Source organism: Mus caroli, chromosome 3, assembly GCF_900094665.2.
Source record: "Mus caroli chromosome 3, CAROLI_EIJ_v1.1, whole genome shotgun sequence".
NCBI classification, from domain to species: domain Eukaryota; kingdom Metazoa; phylum Chordata; class Mammalia; order Rodentia; family Muridae; genus Mus; species Mus caroli.
The window spans coordinates 91,735,169-91,757,405 of NC_034572.1; the positions used below are offsets into that span (position 1 = coordinate 91,735,169).

The 22,237-nt window shown below is 47.4% G+C and overlaps 1 protein-coding gene and 1 non-coding gene across 9 annotated transcripts in view; one reads left to right on the top strand and one right to left on the bottom strand.

The window, feature by feature from the left end:
- Positions 1 to 5,743: 5,743 nt before the first annotated feature.
- Trnaq-cug lies at positions 5,744 to 5,815 on the top strand. The gene has a single exon. It is a non-coding gene; the product is annotated as a tRNA-Gln (tRNA).
- Positions 5,816 to 13,913: 8,098 nt separating this feature from the next.
- The window catches only part of LOC110291038 (myomegalin), a 198,945-nt gene continuing 190,621 nt past the window's right edge, over positions 13,914 to 22,237 (bottom strand). For 3 of the 8 annotated variants that reach the window (XM_029475076.1, XM_029475077.1, XM_029475070.1), the window contains 8 exons: positions 21,108 to 21,332; positions 20,024 to 20,143; positions 19,046 to 19,272; positions 18,087 to 18,230; positions 16,748 to 16,886; positions 16,440 to 16,486; positions 15,599 to 15,650; positions 13,914 to 14,954 (listed from right to left, as the gene is read on the bottom strand). In XM_029475076.1, the coding sequence (XP_029330936.1) occupies positions 14,812 to 14,954; positions 15,599 to 15,650; positions 16,440 to 16,486; positions 16,748 to 16,886; positions 18,087 to 18,230; positions 19,046 to 19,272; positions 20,024 to 20,143; positions 21,108 to 21,332 (1,097 nt within the window). In that variant the 3' untranslated portion in view covers positions 13,914 to 14,811. Of the gene's footprint in view, positions 14,955 to 15,598; positions 15,660 to 16,439; positions 16,487 to 16,747; positions 16,887 to 18,086; positions 18,231 to 19,045; positions 19,273 to 20,023; positions 20,144 to 21,107; positions 21,333 to 22,237 lie in introns of all 8 variants that reach the window. The other 5 variants (XM_029475075.1, XM_029475072.1, XM_029475071.1 and 2 more) reach the window with 3 other exon arrangements.

Consider the following 22,237-nt stretch of genomic DNA (forward strand, 5'->3'; position numbering starts at 1 on the left):
CCTACACTGAGAGTGAACTCAAGTAACCACACACCAGTCCAGAGATGGCCTACAGACTAGGAAGCAAGGAGTCTTGCTTGTGAAAGAATGTTCCAAATGTCATTTGTCCTGGACACAGAAATGACTACAGGTGGTGCCAAAATTCTGTGAAGGTAAACCTGCATTGGCATGTGTCTTCTACAGTGCCTCTGGCCTTTGTGGCTTTCTTTGGTTGTATGCCTTCCAGTCCTATCCCACCTTTTGCTTCTCTGCAGTTCACAGTGACTTGAGTGGCTCAAATGTATCATGAGTCCTTTTCTTCCAGAGGTGTTCCTAGTGCTATTTTGGACCAGCAAGATGGTTCTGCAGTTAAATGTGCTCGCCAAGCTTGGTGACCTGAACTTGGTCCTCAGACTCTACAGAGTGGAGAGGAGAACCAACTCCTGCAAGTTGTTTTCTGATCTCAACATATTATTTTGATCTCAGCATGCTTTTTTGGCAGTTCTGAATCTCTCGTGAAGGTCTGTGTGAATGGAAGATGGATTTTTTTTTTCTGAAAAAATTTGGGATTTGAGAAGTTACAGTGAACCTATGCATCACTTCAAGTCATGTTGGTCACTTGCTAGTAGTGCTGGTGACTTGGCAGTAGTGTTAGTCACTTGTTAGTAGTGCTGGTGACTTGGAGGTGGTGTTGGTCACTTGCCAGTAGTGCTGTTGACTTGGTGGTACTGTTGGTCATTTGGCAGTAATGTTGGTGATGAGGCAACAGCACATCTTGTTCATCAGCATAGGGTGACCTCGCATTTCTTCCATGTCTTCCAGCATCACTTTCTAGGTTCTGTATTTCAGATCTTTGGGGTCTTTTGGATCATGTCTTATTCATTTCATGTTATCATAAGTAGACTTATTAATTTTAGATAGTAAAATTATATATAAAATTTTTATAGTAAAAAAAGGTATAAAAATTGATTTTTTTTTTGGTTTGATGATTTTCCTATCTTGTCATTTTGTTGATTCACTTGTGCATGTATGTAATTCTTAAGGTTTTCTGTATTTTAGATTGCATCATCTATGAACAGGCAATTTCACTTCTTTTCCAATTTCACTTCTATTCACTCCCTCTTTCCCTTCCCCAACTCCCTGTCCTCCCCTTTAATGTATGTATATCTATATCTATATACATTTTGTTTGAGGCTGAAAGACAGTTAAGGAATATCCTAGTATTGTACATAGAGTGAAATGTTAGATATGGTGGTAATCAAGGAATGTAATCAAGGAAATCAATAAAATAACTTTTGGGAAGTATTTTCTAAATTCATGATTTTATTGCTTCAGCTTGGCTCCAGTAGGCTTGATGAGAAACACCTAAGGAATGCCAGTAAATTAGTTCTAAGTGTAGGAGGTTGGTGAGCTGCTGCTTATATTCAAATGCTAAATTTTATACTCCAAGAACTGGTTGCTCTCAGTATACCAGCTTTTGTTGTGTAAACCTTGTCCCCCAAGTTAACCATGATTGGCTAATAAAGATACCTAGAGCTGGGCAGAAGAGAGGTTAGGTAGGGCTTCAGTTCCCTGGCTTGGAGGTTCGGGCAGTGACCACAAGGAGAGAAGAAAGAGATGGAAGGAGGAAGAAGGGACCATTGGGCAGGTGGATCGTAAGCGCATGGTCATAAGGGCTGGCCAGTTGGAGTAGGAGCCGCCTAGGTGGAGCCTGGCAGGGAAGCAGACAAAATAGCACAGAGGACTGATATCTGCCCAGCTCTAGTGCTGTAAGGATTGTTATAAATATAAAGGGTTTGAGAACTGACTGATCTAATGACCTTTCTCTCAAGTAGTTGCTGAAGGCTAGAGGCACGCTTACAGAATAGAGCCTTTAAGGAGACTGGGTGTGTGGTAGAAGGAAGGAGAGCGGGACAATACTCATCTTAGTGTCTGAAACATCAATCAATAGTTAGTTATTCATGCTCTAATTGCTATGGTACTGGCTGCAGATCTAAGGGTCACTTACACTCATATCGCATACAGTAGGTTTCTTTTCATGTAAAAGGTGGGATTCTTGTTTAGATTTTATATGTGAACACTGCTTCTATGTCACCTGCACTCCCCATCCACCCCAGGCTGCCTTTCAAAATTCATGACCCTTACTTTGTTATTGTTACATGTATATACATGTATCATACACACACATACATTCTACTGAGTCAAGCTATCTTTGCTCCGATGTATGTGCTAGGGATGATCACTTGGGATTGGATAACCTATGTGGAAAGTCATGCATGCCTGGAAGAAACTGACCCTCCCTCTCGGTGAGACCATGTGGGTTGGCATGTCAACTGGTGTCATTATGCTGGTCTTGTTCTGGCAACCATATTGATAGTCATGGGTACATTTTCTCAGTCATGCCTAGGGGATGCTATCTAATGGTAGACAACCTGGGCCTCTGTTTTTCACAACCAATTGTTCTGCTCCCTTTTCTGTGATCTACATTGGGCCTTAAATGTAGGGGTAGTGATGCAGATGTTACTAGATGTCACCACAGTCCCGTACTCTCTGTAACTGTCTCCATCTTTTGCAAAAGAAGCTCGTTTGGTGAGGGGTGGGTGAAAGCAACGCTTACCTGTGGGTATAAGGACAGGTAATTTAGAAAACAGTAAGATGATATTAGTTTAGGAAACTGGCAGTAGTGGGTCCTCTGTGGCCCATGACCTCCTCAGGCACGAGGAGCTAGCTAGGCTTACAGTATCAGGTATGAATACCCTCCTGTTGAGTGGGTCATATGTCTGATCTGACAGCTGTTGGCTACCCCAAGATAAAAGGACTACTTATGCATCGCTATGGATATTTTGCCAGGCCAGTCAGATGTTTCTCTCTCTTGCTTTCCACTTTAGTATTTCAGACTGAGTCTCTCAGCAAACCTGGAGCTTATCCATTGCAAAAGACTGGCTGGCCAACAAGCCCCAGTGATCGTCCTACCTGCCTCCCCAGTGCTAGAACACAGGAAGGGAACACACTGTCACAACAGGTGTTTTTGCTAGGAACTTCCATCTACTTCAGAAGCACTTTACACACTGAGTTATCTCACTAGCCCTGGGTCATTTTTTAAAATAATATTTTCATTCTTTGGAACTTCACACATGAGTATAATATATTTTGATCATATTCATCCCCAGTGCTCCCTGATCTATCCCCAACTCCTCACTCTCTCCCAACTTGTCTGTTTTGCTCTCATGGCATTTAATTTGTGCTGCCTATATACCGTGGGTATTTGGACTATCCAAATAAATGTGGTAGACCTGCAGGAGCCACACTGTTTCCCCTAGAAGCTATCAACTGCCAATAGCTTCTTGGTCAGGAATGGAAACTCATAAGGCCTTTCCATGTTATTCTGGGATGTTGCCTGTCTTCATCTTGCGCTGGCAAATACAGATGCTGTGAACTCACGGATTGTGAAGACACCTTTGGTCTGGTCCTCCCTGTCCACTGGCTCTTATGATCTTTCTGCCTCCCTTCCTTAATGGTCCTACGTTTTGGGGGCAGCTAAGTCATCTTAAGTGTGGGAAATTGGGTTCAATCATGAAATCATTAACTCAAGTCCCATTTCTCAAATATAAGAAGACAGTGGCTTTGAGAATTGGGTAGAAGAAGGCTGGGAGGGGTTCCTATAGAGGCTCTTTAGCCACGTGGCTAAACCATCTTTTGATGCTTCAACTGGCCCCGTGAAGTTGGAGCTGTGTCTTCCCAGGAATATGTCATGTATTCAGGATTTTCTCCTTGAAGAAACTCTTCTTCTTAGATTAAATTATTTCCATATTTGGGAACAGTTGAGCCATCTTTCTTATTTTTCCTTATTTTCTCCCTTTCTCCTTTTGAACATAACACATGAATCTCTTCTTGTTAAGTCACTCATATAATAAAATAATACTTTGAGAAAAATTGAATTCTACTGCCCCAGGGCAACCACTGTTGACCAGATTAAAAACTGCAGCTGTAACTCCCCGTTGTAACTTTTTTGGGGAGAGAAGCAACTTAAGCATGGAAAGGTTTCTTTGGTCTATGATCCTAGAAGTTCCTGCCCATGGTTGGTTGGCCCCTTGCTTTCAACCCGAGGTGAGGCAGGATCTTTATAGCAGGCAGTGCATGCCAGAGCAGGGAACACATGGCCCTGTGGCGATGCTCAGTCCGTGGCCATCAAGAGGCAGAGAGCTGAGGGAAGAGGGAGAAGGAGAGAAAGAGACCTGCACAAGGCACACCATTCAAACTTGCCCCTCACTGACCCATTTTCTCCCAGCAGGCTTCATTTCCTAATACTCCCTTGATGAGATTCGTGCCCTCGAGATCCCTAGGGTCCTGGGTCTACTCCTCAAAAGTGCTGGAGCCTAGGCCTCACATAAGCCATAGGAGAAGCAAGGGGTATTGAAGACTTGTAATCCAAACCTTAGCACTTATCGAAACTGACTGATACAACTCAGTCTAAGAGGAAAATCCATCCATGGGCTCCGTGTCTACTGCCACATAGACTCGAAAACTCTGTCCTCTATTCGATGATTATTAAAGGCCCATGCCTTTAATCCCATCACTCAGGAGGATCTCTGTGAGTTCAAGGCCAGCCTGGTCTACAAAGCAAGTACCCAGAGCGCCAGGTCTATTACAGAGAGATCCTGTCTTGAAAAACAAAAAGAGTTAGTAGTGCCCAGTGTTGGCTGTGCACAGGTCTGGGTGGGAGAGTCTGTGCCATTGGGTATTTGCAGATCTAGCTGCAGCAGTTTTGAAGGTCTATGACACAGTCATGCTTTTTCCTGTGATCTCTAGGACTATGTTTGGAAACCACCCATATTCTGAATACTAAAATGTAGATGCTTTCTCAACTACCACTTGGCACCAGGAGGGAAGCTCATATCTCTCTCCTACATAGATCTCAGCTGTAGTTTGCTCTCCTTTTCATTCTAAAGTGGCAAGTGTCACCCAGTTTTCTCCCCATCTTAATGGCATCACAGGCCTCACTGGTCCCCTGGTCCCGCTCTGTATACGTGTTGACGTAGCCACGAGGGGGCGCTGAGAGGAACCGCCACCAGTTTAAAAGGCACACTGTGCTCAAGCACAGCTTTGCAGTTCTAGGCGATTTAGCAAAGTGTCACCGGGTCCTCAGCTCTGAATCTGGCCAATGCTGCCCTAGCCCCAAGGGCTGCTCGGATCGTTTCACCCTGTCTCCTGCACAGACGCTACTGAGTTCTGACCAGAGATGCAATGGTTGCAACTTCCCAATGACCTGTGGCCTGTGCTACGCGGGGGTTGGAGAGCATGAAAGAGAGGGACAAGGACCCAAGAAGCAGAACAGAGGTGGGGGCTGGAGGAGAAATGAGGGAATCGGGATAGAAGTCATTAGAGCTTTCTGGACAATACGAGGGGGAAAAATTACAAAGCAAAATAAAACCTTTTTCGGGGGTGGCCCGGGGAGCGCTTGCGCAAGGGACTGTATGTCAGGACAAGAGACCAGCAATGCAGGAATAAACGGCTGTGCACTTCCCTGATTCCAAAGCGTTAAATCCACTTTCTCATTCTCTGAGACCTACTTACCCCACTAGTAAGTGATCCACACGCCAAGAGCTGAACAGAACGAACCTGATTGCGTACAATTCTTCCGGTTGTTAATTAAGTTGCTCATCCTGACTGTAGAAAAAAATGCTTGAGGAAGAAATCGTGGGGTGTGTGGAGGCGGAGAATGGATTTGGTCACCTATTGTGAGTCAGAGCATCTCTGTGTGTAGGGTTCCATGGTGTAATGGTGAGCACTCTGGACTCTGAATCCAGCGATCCGAGTTCAAATCTCGGTGGGACCTTTCTCTTTACTCCACACAGGATCCATTTTCTTTCTGTTCATAGCCCTGGCTTAGCACAGGAAGGAAGGAAAGGGGAGCAGGCCCTGTCTTCACTCCTGCTCTAAGTCATTTGCACGCCGCGTTTGCGTCCTATCTCTCAGCTCTGAGACACCAATCCACATCGTAGCAGCCCGAACACATCGCAAAATCCTGTCCTCTGCGACCAACCTGGCCGGGGGCTCGCTGTCACATCGCGGCTCCACGACCCTCAGGTCGGCCACGTTTTCAGGTGAGCTGGGGCCGAAAGGGTTTCAACACCGGCAAGGCAGCGTACCGCGTCCTGGCTACAGACACACCCGCGGCTCCATCTCCTGTTCCTGCACACGATGAAGGGAATTTAATCGAGCTAGCTCTTAGCTAGGTCTTGAGTTTGAGCAATTTCAGTGCGTTGAACTTCTGAGATTCTATTGAAACCAGCAGAGGCCGCTGTTGTCTCCTCAATTGAGACCAAAAGAGCTGAGTTTGGATCGCAGCGCCCCAGGTGGCTCCTCCCCGGGTCACCAGTCTGAAATCAGCCGCTGCAGCTGCCTTCTGCCAGAACTCTGCCCCAGGAAAATTCCACTGGAGAAGGCCGTGGGAATGTTAGAGGAAGGTTTACATAGCCTTCACGTGCAGGCGCCTGGAGAAATTGAAATAATCGTTTTCCTGTGGTTGAAATTTTGGGTAGTTACGAAGTACTGAAAAGTATAACTGCTGTTTTAGAGAGTTCAGGCTGGGATCTGAAAAGAAATGGGAGGTCCCATCAGAGGTGGTTGAGAGAGGTGGGGGAGAGAAAAAAAAAAGTCCCAATACTTCGGCCAAGAGGGCGGAAGACTGGCGGAGTCCCCTTCCCCTAGTAATCTGGAGACCGAGAATGGAAAGGTCTCCTTACCGCAGGTAAAAGCTTCAGCTGCTCAGAGCTGGGTCGGTGTTTCTCAGGAAAGTAAACTTCTCTGCTTACTTAACAGTCTTCGACCATTGGGACCTCCGGCTTCCCTCTCTGGGTGGTGGCTTCAGCACCAATCGCCAGCGTTTAATTTCATTCTCACCGAGTCCTCTTGCTACAGGTGAAGTTTCATATCATCCATCAAGACTCAGAGGATAGTGACTGGCTTCTGCTCTGGTTCCAAATTGTGGGGTAAACATCCCATCCCCTATGGAATCTGACCCGGGGGCCCAGATCTGAAGTAATGATACAGGCCAACTCCTCCTGAGACAAAAAAAAAAAAAGAAAACTCTCCAGAAGTTTCTGGAGCCCCTTACTTGCCCCATCTCTGTACGAGATACCTTGGGACACTGGTAGAAAAGTGTAGCTAATAGTTAGGGGATATTTTGCATAATCCTCTGCTACAGGGTTTGGGGGACACCCTGCTCCAGAACAGACATTTCGAGGGTGTTCTAGTTTGCTTTTCTGTTGCTGGGATAAAATATTCTGACCAATAGACTCTGGACATATCAAGAGTGGCATTGTGTGTGCATTATTTTATGTGAGTAGCACCACTCAACAAGGTAGATACTTTCATTGTTTCCATTTAACAGAGTAGAAAGTGAAGCCTGAAGCAGTTAACTTGCCTGAGCCATGAAGTCACTTTGATTGATTAACAGATCTGTCCTTACTTGTCACCTTCTAGAGCTGTTCACAGACGGAGGAGAGGGTTTATTTCGTTTCACAGATCATCAAGGGAAGTCAAGACATCCCTCGACTTAAGGCAGGAACTTGACTGTGGAGAAAAGCTTACTTTCTGGCTTGCTCTCCTTTTCTGGTTCATCTTTCTTAGTCAGCCCGAGCATACATAACTAAGGTATGAACCGTCAGCCACAGTGAGCCTACATCACTTAACAATCAAGAAAATGATCCACAGACACGTCCACGGACAATCCCATCTAGGCATCTTCCCAAATGGGGCTCTGCCTTCCTTGACACCAAGATTAGCCGTCCCAGGAGGACACTTGAAATAAGCGTGCTGGAGTCTGGGATGAGAGAGCCCCTTTCACTCCCACGGCCTGCATTCCACAAGTACAAACAACACAGTCACTTGACCAATATAATGTACACTGTAGCACATGCCTGCTATGCTCTGCAAAGATGTACTGGCCAGCAACTTTCTCCATGGCGCTCTCCTGAGAACGGCATTTCACAGTAAGAGTCAGCCGCTTTGGTTTCCACTAAAGGAAAAGGCCACACTGAAATTTGAACACGGATCATTGGACCCAGAGTCTAACATCTGCACCTTTACACCATGGAATCACAGCCCTGAGTAGCTTCTGATTGGCTGTAGATATGCAAATCCACCCCTCACCCCACCTCACTCCCGCCTTCAAGAATTTCCTCCCCAAGCACTTATCCTTGTCAGACTGGATTCAAGCAGTTGTCAGTTGCCGGGCTCACGTCCTAGTCCTCGTCCTCGTCCTCTTGACAGCATTCCTTTTAGGCTCCGCCCCACAGTTACCTGGCAACAGCCAGGTTCAACTGACTCAGTATAAAAGGGGCTGCTTGCCCCTCCCTCATTCTCCACTCTCGTACCCTTTTACTCTTTTCCTTCTCCGACCCTTCTCTCCCCATTCCCCTCCCCCCGCTCTCTCCACTGTCTCTACCCCCTCAACTCTCCTCCCCGAGGCCTAAATAAACTCACCGGAAGGAGAAGGGGTGTCTCAGCATAGGCCCGCAGAGACACCCCCTTCCACCTCACCGTACCTCACGCTCTACCAAACATGTTCCTGGTTCTTTCTTTTTATAAAACACAACACTCACTGACTGTTCTTGTTTGTCCTTCCCAGAATGAGAACAAATACTTTTTGGGGGACAGGGCGCAAAGAAGGTTGTTTTAGGCTATCACAAGGCTCCAACCCTTCACGTTGCTGGAGCTTTCTGTTCTGATGTAAGATTCTAGCCCCAAGCATGCCTTGCTTTTTCTGTGTAGTTGTCCACTTCCTACCCTCAAATGGCCGCTGATGATTTTCGGTGCAGGATTTGGACTTTACTGGATTCCAATCTCCTCTATCCCCACTCCCGCCCTCTAGTCCTTTTCGAGTCTTTTATCTCTGCTTCCACGTGCTGTCCTTTCTGCCTTCCCCTTGTAACATTCTCCACTGCTTCGGGTCCAGCCTCTGTCCTCCTTGACATACTTTCTTTTTGTGACAGTCCGTGTGGTGAGGAGGAGTGATAGCCAACGTAGAAAGGGCTACGGGAGAAGATGGGGAAGAATGTGTGTTCTCTTGGCGCTACCTTTTGGGTGAACCCCAAACAGGCAATGTTCTGCCAAAGAAGGCAAAAATCAACCCTTCCTTCCTTCCTTCCTTCCTTCCTTCCTTCCTTCCTTCCTTTTCTTCTTCTTCTTCTTCTTCTTCTTCTTCTTCTTCTTCTTCTTCTTCTTCTTCTTCTTCTTCTTCTTCTTCTTCTTCTTCTTCTTCTTNCTTCTTCTTCTTCTTCTTCTTCTTCTTCTTCTTCTTCTTCTTCTTCTTCTTCTTCTTCTTCTTCTTCTTCTTCTTCTTCTTCTTCTTCTCTCTCTCTCTCTCTCTCTCTCTTTCTTTCTTAAAGATTTAATGTCTATGAGTACACTGTAGCCCTCTTCCGACACACCAGAAGAGGGCATCAGATCCCATTACAGATGGTTGTGAATCACCATGTAGTTGCTAGGAACTGAAGTCAAGACCTCTGGAAGAACAGTCAGTGCTCCCATCTCTTCAGCCCCGAAGTCAACTCTTAAAATTTTAAGAATTTCACAACCACAGAGATCTTCTCTGCCCGAGGAGTCCCCGAGGAAAGGGCATGGGCGCCTACTGGCGGACAGTTGGGGACAGCGCACAAAATGTGACTTTACTTGGGCAAGTTCTCAAGAAAGCCCGCCTAGGGGCGTGTTCAAAGAAACCCTGATGCTGGGCCCTGGTGGCACATGCCTTTAATCCCAGCTCTTGGGAGGCAGAGGCAGGTGGATTTCTGAGTTTGAGGCCAGCCTGGTCTACAAAGTGAGTTCCAGAACAGCCAGGGCGACACAGAGAAATCCTGTCTCGAAAAGAAAAGAAAAAGAAAATGAAAAAAAGAAAAAAGCAAAGCAAAGCCGTGGTCGCCCTTGTTAGAGATGAAGGTGAAAGGAAGTGTACTCAGCTATGTTCTCTTTTCCCACCTCCTGGTGCCAGCAGCCTCCATGCTGCTGACCCGCAGGGTGCGACACTGTGTGTGTGTGTGTGTGTGTGTGTGTGTGTGTAGCTTCTGCATGCTGAAACTCCATGAGGGGGTAAATCGAGCTACTCACAGAGAATGAGAGTTGTCAACACTCGACCCCCCAAAAAACAAAAAAATTAGGCCACAGCTCCTATACATCACACTGTGTCCTTGGCATGCCATCTTCAGAGTGGTGGTAGGGAGCAGGTCATTGGACCTAACGAGAAAATAGTGTTCTCCACACACTCGCTGCTGTTCCTGTCACACCCACCCCACCCCATCCACTTGTCCTCCTATTTTCCTTTAGCACTCGTCTCCCTCCCAAACCACTCTTCCTTCCACCTGCTGTCTAATTGAGTGGCAGAAAAAGTGACAAATCAGAGAAAGATATTGACAAAACAGGATATGCCCAACTCTCACAAGAAGAGAGGAAAGGGAAGCTACTTAAAGGGGAGACAGCACAGGAGGAAGAGAGTGCGGTGCAGGAGTACAGTAGAGTCCTTGGAAAGCAGTGCAGTACAGTTGAGAGGGAGAGTAGGGCAGAGAGAGGGGGAGGTAGTTTTACCAGGAGACATGGTACTCCACCAGGAAAGGGACCTTTGTCCTGGTCTCCTGCTGTCCACTGCATCTGGAGCCTTCAAGGACCAGTCCTGACTGAGTAGGAGGAGAGGAGAAATACCCTGGGAGGAGGTTAGGGTGTTCCTACTCTTGCCTTCCTACCTGATGTGACTTAGCATCTGGGCAGCAGGCAGTGGCCTCCCAGGAAGGAGAGCGTCATATGGGATGCTTATTAGAATGAATAAAGTCTGGGCTAAGAATAGCAGTTTTCCAGATTTCCACACGCTGACCTTGCCGTGGGCAAGGAACCGAATCATCTCTTCTTTTTTGGCATCTCTAAAATGGTTAATGCATGTATTGCATAGAAGCTGTAGCATTCTGACAGAGTCTGTTCATGAGTGCACTGTAAGAGAGTAAAGGCTCACTCACAGCGGTTGGCTTAGATGATGATGGGTTCTAGGTAACTCTAAGTGACCAGGGACCAGTGAGCCCAAGTGAAAGACTGGGGAAGGGTTTACACAAGTGTGGACCATGAGGTCAGAGCAGCTAAGGTTTCAGAATCAAGGGTCAAGGCAGACAGCTGACTGCAGGGCTCCAACCGTGCAAGCACAGGTGGTGTGGCCTTTCCATGCTGGGGACCTATAGGAGTCAAAGGTTGACAAAGCAGTAAGCTAAAATCGAGAGGGATGGCATTTCTTCTTCCTCTTCTTCTCCTTCTCTTTCTCCTTCTCCTCCTCCTCCTTCCTTCTTTTTCCTCCTCCTCTTTTTCCTCCTCCTCTTCCTCTTCCTATCTTTGGCCCGAGGCCATGGATATTTTTAAAAAGCACACTAAAACTTCCCAAATGCCACACTCAGTATCTTGGCTATATACTTCATATGATGATGCTATTGTCAATATTTACCAATCCTGGAAAGGTTTATATTGAAATTGTATATATTGGCAGTATACCTATTCTGACATGCATATACACAATGAACTATTGCTACCGTGAGCTATTAGTATGTCTGACATTTTATTCCCTTTATTTACTTATTTATTTATGTATACATATGGTCACATTTGTGGAGGTCAAAGATAACTTGAAGTACTCAGTTCTCTTCTTCCACCATGTGGGTCCTAGAGATGGAACCCAGGTTATCATGGCTTGTTGGCAAGCACTTCTACCCACTGAGCCATCTTCCAGCCCAGTAGGTCTATCCTTTCAGTTGCATCGTGTATATTTGTTGAGAACACTTTGACCTAACGTCTGCATATTTTGAGTGGAAAACATTAGCTGTAGCCCCAGTGCTGTCCACTGGGTCTCTAGAACTTTCAATTCTGTGAAACTGAAGCTTTGCATCCTCTGATGAAAACCACCCCATCTCTTCCAATGCCTCGCTCAGCTCCCCTTCCAAGTCCTTGGATTGAGAGTACTGAGGTCAGTGAAGCGCTGGATGCAGCAGCAGTTACAGAGACAATTAGGTCAGGGGGCTCTGACATCATGAGTGGACTGGCTCCTCAATGGATTCATAATTTCATGGCTTCTGGGGGGAGGCAGCAAAGGGTTGGAGGTAGAGCCTAGTTGGAGAGAGTGGGTCACCCTTGTGAGCACTAAATCCCTTGCACTTGCACTGTGAGTGGTTGTGAGCCATCATGTGGATTCTGGACACTGAACCCAGGTCCTCTGCAAGAAAAGCAATTGTTCTTAATGCCGAGCTCTGAGCCATCTCTCCAGCCCCTGATGTTTGTTCGGTTGGCTTTTTTGTTTGTTTGGTTGGTTGGTTGGTTGCTTGGATTTTTCCAGACAGGGTTTCTCTATGTAGCCCTGGCTGTCCTGGAACTCACTCTTGTAGACCAAGCTGGCCTTGAACTCAGAAATCCGCCTCCCAAGTGTTGGGATTAAAGGTGTGTGCCACCACTGCATTCGGTTGGGTTTTTAAATTTATTTTTATGATTTTAAATTATGTGGAGTGGGGGTGGCATGTGCACATGAGCCTGCAGGGATCAGCGTCATTGGGTCTCCCTGGAGCTGGAGTTATAGGCAGTTGTGGGCCACCTGACTTGGATGTTGGGAACCAAACATGTTCTCAAGAGCAGTATGTGCTCTTAACCACTGAGCATCTCTCCAGCTCTGCCTCTGGGTTTCTTAATGATTGCTCTTCTCCTCCCCATCCTGCAGCCGCTCCCCCTCCTCCACTTACTCCTCCTCCTCTCCCTCCTTCACCTTCTCCTTCTTTTTTTAGGCAAAGACTTTTATTAATTCTTTTCCAAACTTCATTCCCAGGCTTCTTCAGCTTAATTTGCCCCACAGAATAAATTGTGTATACACAAAAACTGAAAAGAGTAGACATGTCCAAGGGGTTTGGGCTTAGAATATTAAAGATCTAGATCTTATCAGATCTATAAAAGAATTTTAAAAGTAGTCATGATTTAAAATAGTATCTCCTATAGCTTTTGAAAGTGAATCCTTCAGAAGTTGCCTCAGTTCAGTTTGTCTCGTTCTTAGAAGTGTCATCAAAATTCTCCACAAGATCTGGAACAGCAACAACTACTACGACTACTACAACTTCAACTACTTCTTCTTTCTTCTTCTTCTTTCTTCTTCTTCTTTCTTCTTCTTCTTCTTCTTCTTCTTCTTCTTCTTCTTCTTCTTCTTCTTCTTCCTCCTCCTCTTCCTCCTCTTCCTCCTCCTCCTCCTCCTTCTCTTCTTCTTCTTCTTCTTCTTCTTCTTCTTCTTCTTCTTCTTCTTCTTCGTCGTCGTCGTCGTCGTCGTCGTCGTCTTCTTCTTCTTCTTCTTCTTCTTCTTCTTCTTCTTCTTCTTCTTCTTCTTCTTCTTCTTCTTCTTTCAATCAGCAGATTGTTTGGCCAACTTCAGCCAGTCTCCTTAAACTAGTCACACTGTCTGCACCAAGCTGGTTTAGGATGCAGAGAAGCATTTCTGTCAGCTGCTCTGTCTCAGTGGAGCCTGTAATTGTGAAGACTGAACTTCAGGGTTGTTGAAATGGACTGCTGTTTCTTGGTTTGTAAACACGTTCCCCTCCTCACTATCAGAGATGTGTTCACACCTAACTTCCTTAAGAAGAACTGCAGTTTTTATCTCCTACTGTGGCTGTTCTATGGCCTACCTTCTTTCTGTGGGTGGTGCCTTTCCCACCAACACACACTTGTGCCTACAGTTTGGTGAGTTTTTCCTGGATCATGACTGTTTATTTCATCTTGTTGAAGTGGAATTCATGGGGGGATTAGGATTCACACTCAGGGTCTCTGGTACACCCTCTGAGATACAGTGCACACTGCGGGGGACACAAGGTGGCAGCATGTCTTTCATATTCCATATCCTTTTTCTGGGAACTGGTACAGAAATGAGAAGCAAAGGAAAATAATTTCTTTATACACAGTTTGCTTTAATAGCCATCAGAAAGATTGCTTAGCATCTTCTCACCCATCGGTCTGCACATCATGTTGGCCTTCAACACATAGCCATAACAACATATATAAATCTATATTATACATTTATACACACACCCACATCTGATGAGCACTGTGGAGGCACGGAGTCTTCAGTACAGAACATGCCTTGCCCATGCTATTAAAAGAGGCACTGCTGTGCTGTACGCTAGACATTCAATAGGCATGATGTGGCCACCAGTAGCCCCCAATTCCCCTAAGGGAAGTTAGGATTACAGGGGACAGCAGAGTTAAGGAAGTCGGTTCAACTTGAGATCACGTAAGAAACAGAAGGTGCTAGGCTAAGCGCAGGGCACCTAGAAGTTACCATGTTCCATTCACTGTGTAGACTCAAAGACCTCTGGTGTGGTGGTAGAGACCAATATACTACCGGGCTTGGCCCATAGGGCTGGCCTGGCTTAAGAGTGGGTCTGTGAGGGGAGTTTGGTGGGCGCCAACAATGTCCGGCAAGGCAGTGCCACTCAATGGTGTGTGCTTTTACAACTGTCTGAGGAGCGTTGGCATTGGGACCACACATCCTGTTTGTGGGCGGTGAGGTCCTAGTTCCCCTGAGTTGGCTATCTTGAGGACAGATGGTGAGGTGAGAACTGTAATAAGGTGGGCACCGTGCCTCGGAGGCTGTCTAGAAGCAGTGCCACGAGGGCTTCTACACAGTCTATGTGAGTTTTGCTTAGTGTTGGGCCCAGTGGGCCTTGGCTAATCATAGTCATTGCTTGCCAGGATACCACTTTCCTTCCTGCCTGTCCCATGTGGACATGTCTCGGTCCTTCTGTGGACCTCCAGCAGGAGGAGGAGTGGACCAGGTACTCCTCAGCAGATAGGCAGCTGCACAAGAGGTGGGCAGGCCCACCCTTCCTGCTCCTTTAAGGACCTCTGGCTCCGCCCTTTACGTGGCTCCTGGAAGGCAAGGGTCACAAGGCCGGAGTGCACATCAGAGCCCTGAAGGATTTCATCTGCAGACAAGAAGAAAACAAACCTGGTTAGCATGAGTGTCCAGGCCCCGCTGGAGGCTGAAGTGAGAGGCACACGTTGCTTGAAGCCAGGAGCCTGATTAGGAGGGCAAGCAAGCACAGCGAGTCGGGGTGGGAGTGCTGGCCTGGAGAAGCTCTTGAAGCCCAGATTAGATGGAAGCCTTTCCCACTCCTGGACTCTTGCGGCTTATACCTCTGTACACTGAGTGGCCAGACCCTGCCCAGCTCCCTGCAGGAGCCAGTTCATGTTCCAAACCAAGTAGTCCGAAGTAAATAAGCAAACAGACACCAAGAGGGTCTTTTATATCTCCCAAGAAAGAAGTGCTGAGCAAGAGAGGAGCCCATGCAGGAGGAGAGACCCTCAACAGGCAGTCCTCCTGGTAAGTGCATGTCCTAGTTATCTGAGAAGGGGTGGAGCCAGCAGGGCCCCGAAGGTGAGAAGGTGAGCTGAGCTGAGATCTACCATGACAGACTTGGACAGCAGAATCACAGAGATGAAGGGGCCAGCCAAAGCCACACAGGCAGTTAGTGACAGGCCCAGTGCTGAGAGCCTTCCCAGGGGCCTAAGGAAACAGAGAGGAAAGTGTCCGCAGGCTGGACCAGTGTCACAAAGACTGCTGGGTTACCTTTGCTGGGACAGGAATATGGCTGCACAGAGGCAATCTCGTAAGTGCTGTGCTACAGAGGCTCGGGAAAGAAAGGAGTTGTCAGAGAATGAAGGGAAATTAGACCAAGACAAAAGAGTGTACTGCATCACAGCCCAGCCCCCTTTCCTTTCTGCATGGGCCTTAGCACTGTGGCAGATGCAGCAGATGCGATTAGGAAGTGCCTGAGGAGAGGCTCAGCTGCGCTGGCAGCAGCAAGTCTATCCTCAGAGGATAGTTTCTGATTCTTAAGCCACATCATCTGCACCAAGTCTTTTCCCACACTGTTGCCAGGGGAAGAGGCCAGCCACACTTAGCATTTGTGATAGAGAACCAGCCAGAGATTGGCCATCTTCCCCCTCAAGAGGCAGTGTTCATTTTCAGGTTTCCTTCTGCATCAGTGAGCCAAGATAAGGATCGTTCGGATCCTTACAGACAAGGATGCTTCCCACCTCACAGTGCAGCGGGGGCAGTCTATAAGGCTCTACTCTGCCTTCTTGTCTATGGAGCCCCTGAGGAAATGTGAGTGCACAATAGGTCTCACAGGCAGACCCCAAATGCCTCTGCCCTCCAGAGGAGGCAACTGCACTCCATTTCCTGGCCTACCCATCCCACATAAAGGACAGAAAACAAGAGAGAAAGGGAGAGAGGACACAAGATGAGGGCAAGCAGAAAGGGCAGGGGAGGGAGGTGGGGCTTGCTGAGGGACTACACCCTACACTGGACCAGAAACCTCTTAGAATGTCAGCTAGCCAGGGGCATCACAGACAGGATGAGAGTGGTGGGCAGGCTCTGTGGCTCAGAGCTACAGTGTTGTCCTTACCTCTAAATTAGTCCGTGCTTTCTTCAAGACATCATGGGTCCTAGTCACTGGAAACATAAAACAGCCCCTCAGATGTGCAAATTACCAGCTGAGCCTGGCTTGCTGGGCACATGCACTCCCTAAAGCATGGTCTCAGCTACTGGGTGTGGCCTGTTGCTAGCTACTCCCCCTCTATCCCCACCCTTACTTCTCAGTCCCTCCAGTCCCTCTGGTCACTGTTCATCTGCTGCAAGACTGAGTGTCAGGAAGAGCCCCCCACCCCCACCCCCACCCCCACCCCCGGCTACGTGTCCTCCAGGGACACCTACGATGGCTCACGATGAATTGTTCCATGCTCTTCTTCCTCTGGTTGGCCCTCTTCAGACGTGCAGCAGTGTTCTGAAGGATCTGTTCCTGTTGGGATACTTGGGCTCGCAGGTCCAAGAGTTCTTTCTCCATCAGTTGTCCCTGAAGAAGAGAGACAGATTCAGACAACAGTCACCAGGCTGAACACACCCTGGACTTGGCAGCAAAGTGCTGCCATCTTCCCAACCTTTAGTATTGAATTCCTGTCATTAAAACTCCCCTAGTAGGCTGGAGAGGTGGCTCAGGGGGTCAAGAACACTGACTGCTCTTCCAGAGGTCCTGAGTTCAATTCCCAGCAACCACATGGTGGCTCACAACCATCTGTAATAGGATCCCTGTTCTGGTGCGTCTGAAGACAGTGACAATGTCCTCATATAAATAAAATAAAGAAATCTTTAAAAAAAACCAACCAACCAAACAAACTCCCCTAATGCCAGCAGGAGACAGCTGAGGACCAGGTCACCAGACAGAAATGGGGAGGGAAGCTAAAGCCTGCTGGGGAGAACCTTGTTCTAGGCCAACACCAAATCTCAACCGCAAGCCAGAGCTCTGTTTAGTCTGGTAGAAAATCCTCAATTCCTTGTCATGAGTGACTTAGGAGTTCAGGGATGTTATATCTGAAGAGGTGGGACTGGCCTGAGAACAGTGGGAGTCTGCAAATATCTGCCACCATGGAGATGTGAAAGCACCTTGGATTAGCACAGCTGGGTCCATAAAGACATCAGTAACAGTCATCTGCAGCTGGAGTCTAGGACAGATCTTGAAATACCTCTGTCCACCAATCTGCCGGCCATAGCCCACCTGAGAGACAAGCAGACCCCAGGAGGTGGCTGGCTTTCCCAGGCCTGACCCAGAGACACAAACTAAAGATTGTTGAGATCCCATAGCATGGCTGAAAGAGGCCATTTGCTCATGATGGTGTTCATTCTATTGCCTTCGGTCAGTGCACCTTAGGGATGAAGTGTGCCAAATGGCTAACAGGGTCTCTTGACCAGCTCAGCCAAACTTCAGGGTACAAGACCTGGCAATGTCTGGATGTCCAGGCTGACTGTCTGCCTCCCATACTCTTTCCTTCTCTCTGATGTCTCATCAAGTGTTGGAGGGTGGGAAATGAACGTGTTAGAGCTGCAGTGACTGAGCCACGGTGGCTCTGAGACTCAGGATGCTCCATAAAGATTCTGCCCATCCCTCCTTGCCATATAACCCCGGACCATCAGGAAAACCCAAGGAGTCAGAAGCAGGGTAGGGCCATACTGGCATAGAAAAGTCGGTTTTTAACCAGCCAAACACACAGCCTCTTACCTCTTTGCCTACCAGTACAGGACCATGAGCGTTTGGCAAGGCTGCTCTCCAGAACATGTTGAGGAGGGATGCTGACTCTTCTAGGGTGTGGTTCAGAGCCTTGGCACTGCTCCGAAGCTCATGGGCACTTATGTTACCTGGTGCCTGGGGAAAGAAGACAGGGAGTCGTGAATATCATTGGAACTGGGACATCTTGTTGCTCCAAGCATGGGGCTCAAGTTTCCTTGCATCACCAAGCACAGGAGATAGGCCTGCTGGAAACCCTGGCTTTCCCTTACAGTTCTGGAACAGCTGGTCCCTTTGTCTAGAGTCTTCCCCCAGGATGCCCTACAAGCTTTCAAAACTCATCCCTGTGTTACATCCTCTAAGAAATTGTACCTTCCATGTCTGTAATGCAACCACAGAGGACAGACTGCTCCTCACACTGTGTTTATGGTACCTTATTGTGCATATCAACAGGGAACTCTATCTTGTTCTTTAGTAGTGGGTCCTTGTAGATGAGGCTATTCTTTGCAAGCACCCATGAGTGTCCAGCTTCTCAAACAACTTCTTCATTGGTGCCTACTCCCTCTCAACTACTAAGCTCCCTGGAGAGTTTTGATGGCTGCCTCCCCTCCTCTGCTCAGTCTGAACAGGGAAACCTGGGTTATCAGGTTTGCTCCCTTCCACATATGCAAGTTCATATGGATACCTGTCCGCATGATTGACTTTAATCTACCTAGCTAGGGCTGTATGCCAGCATCCTTATCATCAAGTTCAGGGTTTTCTGAAGTTCTTGGTCAAAATATCAAGTCAGTCTGTTCTGTAGCAGAGTGAAAACAGGAGACAGAGAAGGGCCTGGGTGGGATAAACATGAGCCACTTCTGGGCTGCTGGGAGATGGGAAGCCTAGAAGTAAGGACTTCGCAAAGAAGGTGCAGCCAGAGTACGAGAGTAACTAAGAGGTTCAGGTGTAATTACCTCTGTGCCCTGAGCTTCTCGCCCAGGGATGCTGCGTGCTGACCTCATGAGAGACAGTATCTTTTGGACCAGCAGCTTGCCTTCCCCAATCTGCTGTTGTAGAGCATCGTAGTCGTCAACATGGCCGATGACGTGTCTCCCGTGTTTATTGGCAAATGGGCCATCAGTAGCATCGACCTCCAGCTTGGGAGGGTTCTTCATTGCTGCAGAATCATCTGAACTTAGCTCTGACAAAGAAGCAAAAGTAGGATCCATTGTTACATATGATAACGACCTCAGTTCCAACTCCAAGGGGATAATGAAAGAGGCAAGGAGCAAGTCAGCCTTCAAAACTATAGGATGGCAGAGTCCACAGAGCATTCCGTGTTCTGTATAATCATTCTTATATCACTTTGATAGACACATCTTTACTGGGTTGTGGTAGTGTCACCAGACAGAGTTTCATTTTGATGGCATTAACTTATGTGGGAAGACACATCTTAACTGTGGCCAGGACTGTTCTCTAGACAGGCTATCCTGAGCCTGACAGAGTTGGGCAGGGGCTCTAAGCACTAGCATACACGCGTTCCTGGCTCTCTGATTCTGATGTCAGATGCTATGGGAGAAGGTCCCTTAAGCTCCTGTGACTCACTTGCTCTGGTGGAGTCTAACCTGCAGCGGTGAGCCAGAAGCAACCTTTCTCACCTGCTTTGCTTTCTCAGGAAACTTGGTCACAGCAAAAAGAAAAGATATTGTGACATCTCTCAACAGTCAGGGTAAATACTATTAATGCGTAAGTTTCTAGGTAAAGAATGATGAACACAGGAGCCATGCTCAAGGGCAGGGCGATGACAGAGCAACCAAGGCAGAGGACTGTGCATAGCACGAGACTGAGAAAGATCTCTAGGCACAGGTGCGGCAGGTTCAGAGAGCCAACTGAAGGTTGTTTGCGTCAATAATTTCCCATCATCACCTGAGTCCTTTCATTGCTGTATTTACCATTGTTTGTCCTGGTGACAATGGCAGGGTCTGAGCCAGGAGCGGAGCAAGAAGAGTTGGGGAGGACCATGGCTGGGGAATTCAAGCCAACGTCCCGCACTGGAGGGGAGGCAGCAGAGCCTAAGGAATGAAACAGCCACTGTGTCAGGTCTGCCAGAACGCTGCACACTGAGCCACACAGCCCATGCCTAGCCTAAGATCAACCTTGGAACCAGCACTCATAGGCCACAGCACAGGGAGGCAGCAGGACACCTAGTGTGCGCTCTTCTGTTGATGTGAATGTTTCATGAGAATGTCATTTCTAGTTGAAAAAATCAGTAGGATATCATGACTGGAAGTGAAATGCAAATGTGCACAGATGTACATAATATAGATGTTAACATGTTAACAAAGGGCCGGGAGAAAGGCTCAGTAGAATACTTGACACGGCACTGAGAAAACAAATAGTTTACCGTGGAATGAATGGGTTCGCAAAGGGTGCAGTTCAGCAGTTTGGCCATCACCCTGGATGTTAGTAACTACAGCAAAGCTCAGGCACCTGGTCCTGATCCTGATTCTTAGACCCAGTGACCCTTGCTTGCCTACTAACTGTCTTGGGATTCAATTTTCTCATGAGAAATACAGAAGAGGGGAAAGTGCTCTATTTCAAAAAATTTGTATATACGAGGAAACTGGTAAATTCCAAAGCACTACATAAATACGAAGAATCAATCCTTATTGTTTCAAGCCTTTGACAATTATTTTATTTAATACTATAGAAAACCATACGGGCTATATTTTTTATAAGCCCCATTTTCAAGTGGAGTAAACTAAGAGTAAGACACTTGAGCATTTAAAACAAAGTAAGCTTCAGATGTAATTACCTCTGTGCCCTGAGCTTCAAGTCCAGGGATGCTGCATGTTGGCTTGTAAGAAACAAACTCAGAATGTGGAGACAGGCCTGATCTTAACTGCCAGGCTGTCACTCGGGAGGCCTCAGAACATCCCCAGATTCTGTCTGACCCTCACTGATGGGTTCAGCAAGACTGTCCCATCCCACAGACATCCCAGAGCAGAGGGCTCTGGCTCCCCTCTTCTTCCCTACCTTGGTGCAGGTTTGCTGGCTCTGCCTTGTCTGGGAAGCTCTGGCCAACAGCGATGGGGCTGAGACTGGCTTTGCCAGCACCATGATCCATCTGCTGTTCCAGCTGCAGCCGAAGACGGTTGTTCACTTGAATGCTCTGCTCCAACTGTTCTCTCAGAGCTCGAATCTCTGCCACCAGGCAGCTTAACTCACCCGGGACTTGGTGACAGGAATCTAGGCTGAAATCTGAAAGTAGAAGGGAGGGAACCTAATGGCACCAGTGTGCATTTCCCTGTAATAGTCAGATATTGCTCTGTGACATTCCTTTCTGCCAAGGGTCCCACTGGAGTCTCAGGGGCTTGACCACACATCTGTGGGATACAACCTTCTCATTCAGCCCTGGGAGCACAGCAAGGGTGCATATAACTAGCCTGGGATTTCTCTGAGGGTCAGATTAGTCATGCGTGCCCATGAGGCGTTTGGACTGGCAAGTGAGAATACACCTACTGCGTCATCTCCCTGTTAAACCTTGTACTGCAGGCTAGAAAGCAGGTCAGCACTGAACTAAAAAGGAGTGAAGGTTGAGGGAGGACAACTGACGGATTCCATATGCAGGGAGGATAATCCCAACACATGGGGCTTCTGGGAACAAAACACGGGAAGTCAGTCAGGTCTTAGACCTGGGCTCAAAATTCCTAAGTGAAGTTTCAATTTCTCTTCACCACTTACCACATGCATTTGACACAGAAGGATAAAAAGAGCTAATCAACAGTGGAACTGAGAGCCACTTATATTTTGAAGGGCAGAATTAGTTCTGGATTTTACCAAGACTTTATCTACACTTCCAACTACCTGCATGGCGCAGCTGCCCTCAGCCCTTAGCCCAACACATAATTATTTCTGTCACCGGCTACGTGGACAGTCTAAGCAGACAGAGACTGACCTCCCACCTCTTCAGGAATGCTTTGTCATCAAATGAGTACAGGAAAAGCCTGCATCTTAGCTACCTTGCTGGATTTTGGAATTCAAATGAAGAATTAGTGGTAATTGGTTTGAAATGAACTCAGGAAGGCCCATGCACTAACAGAACACAGCATGAAAAGGTACACAAGCCCAGTGTGTGTGTGTGTGTGTGTGTGTGTGTGTGTGTG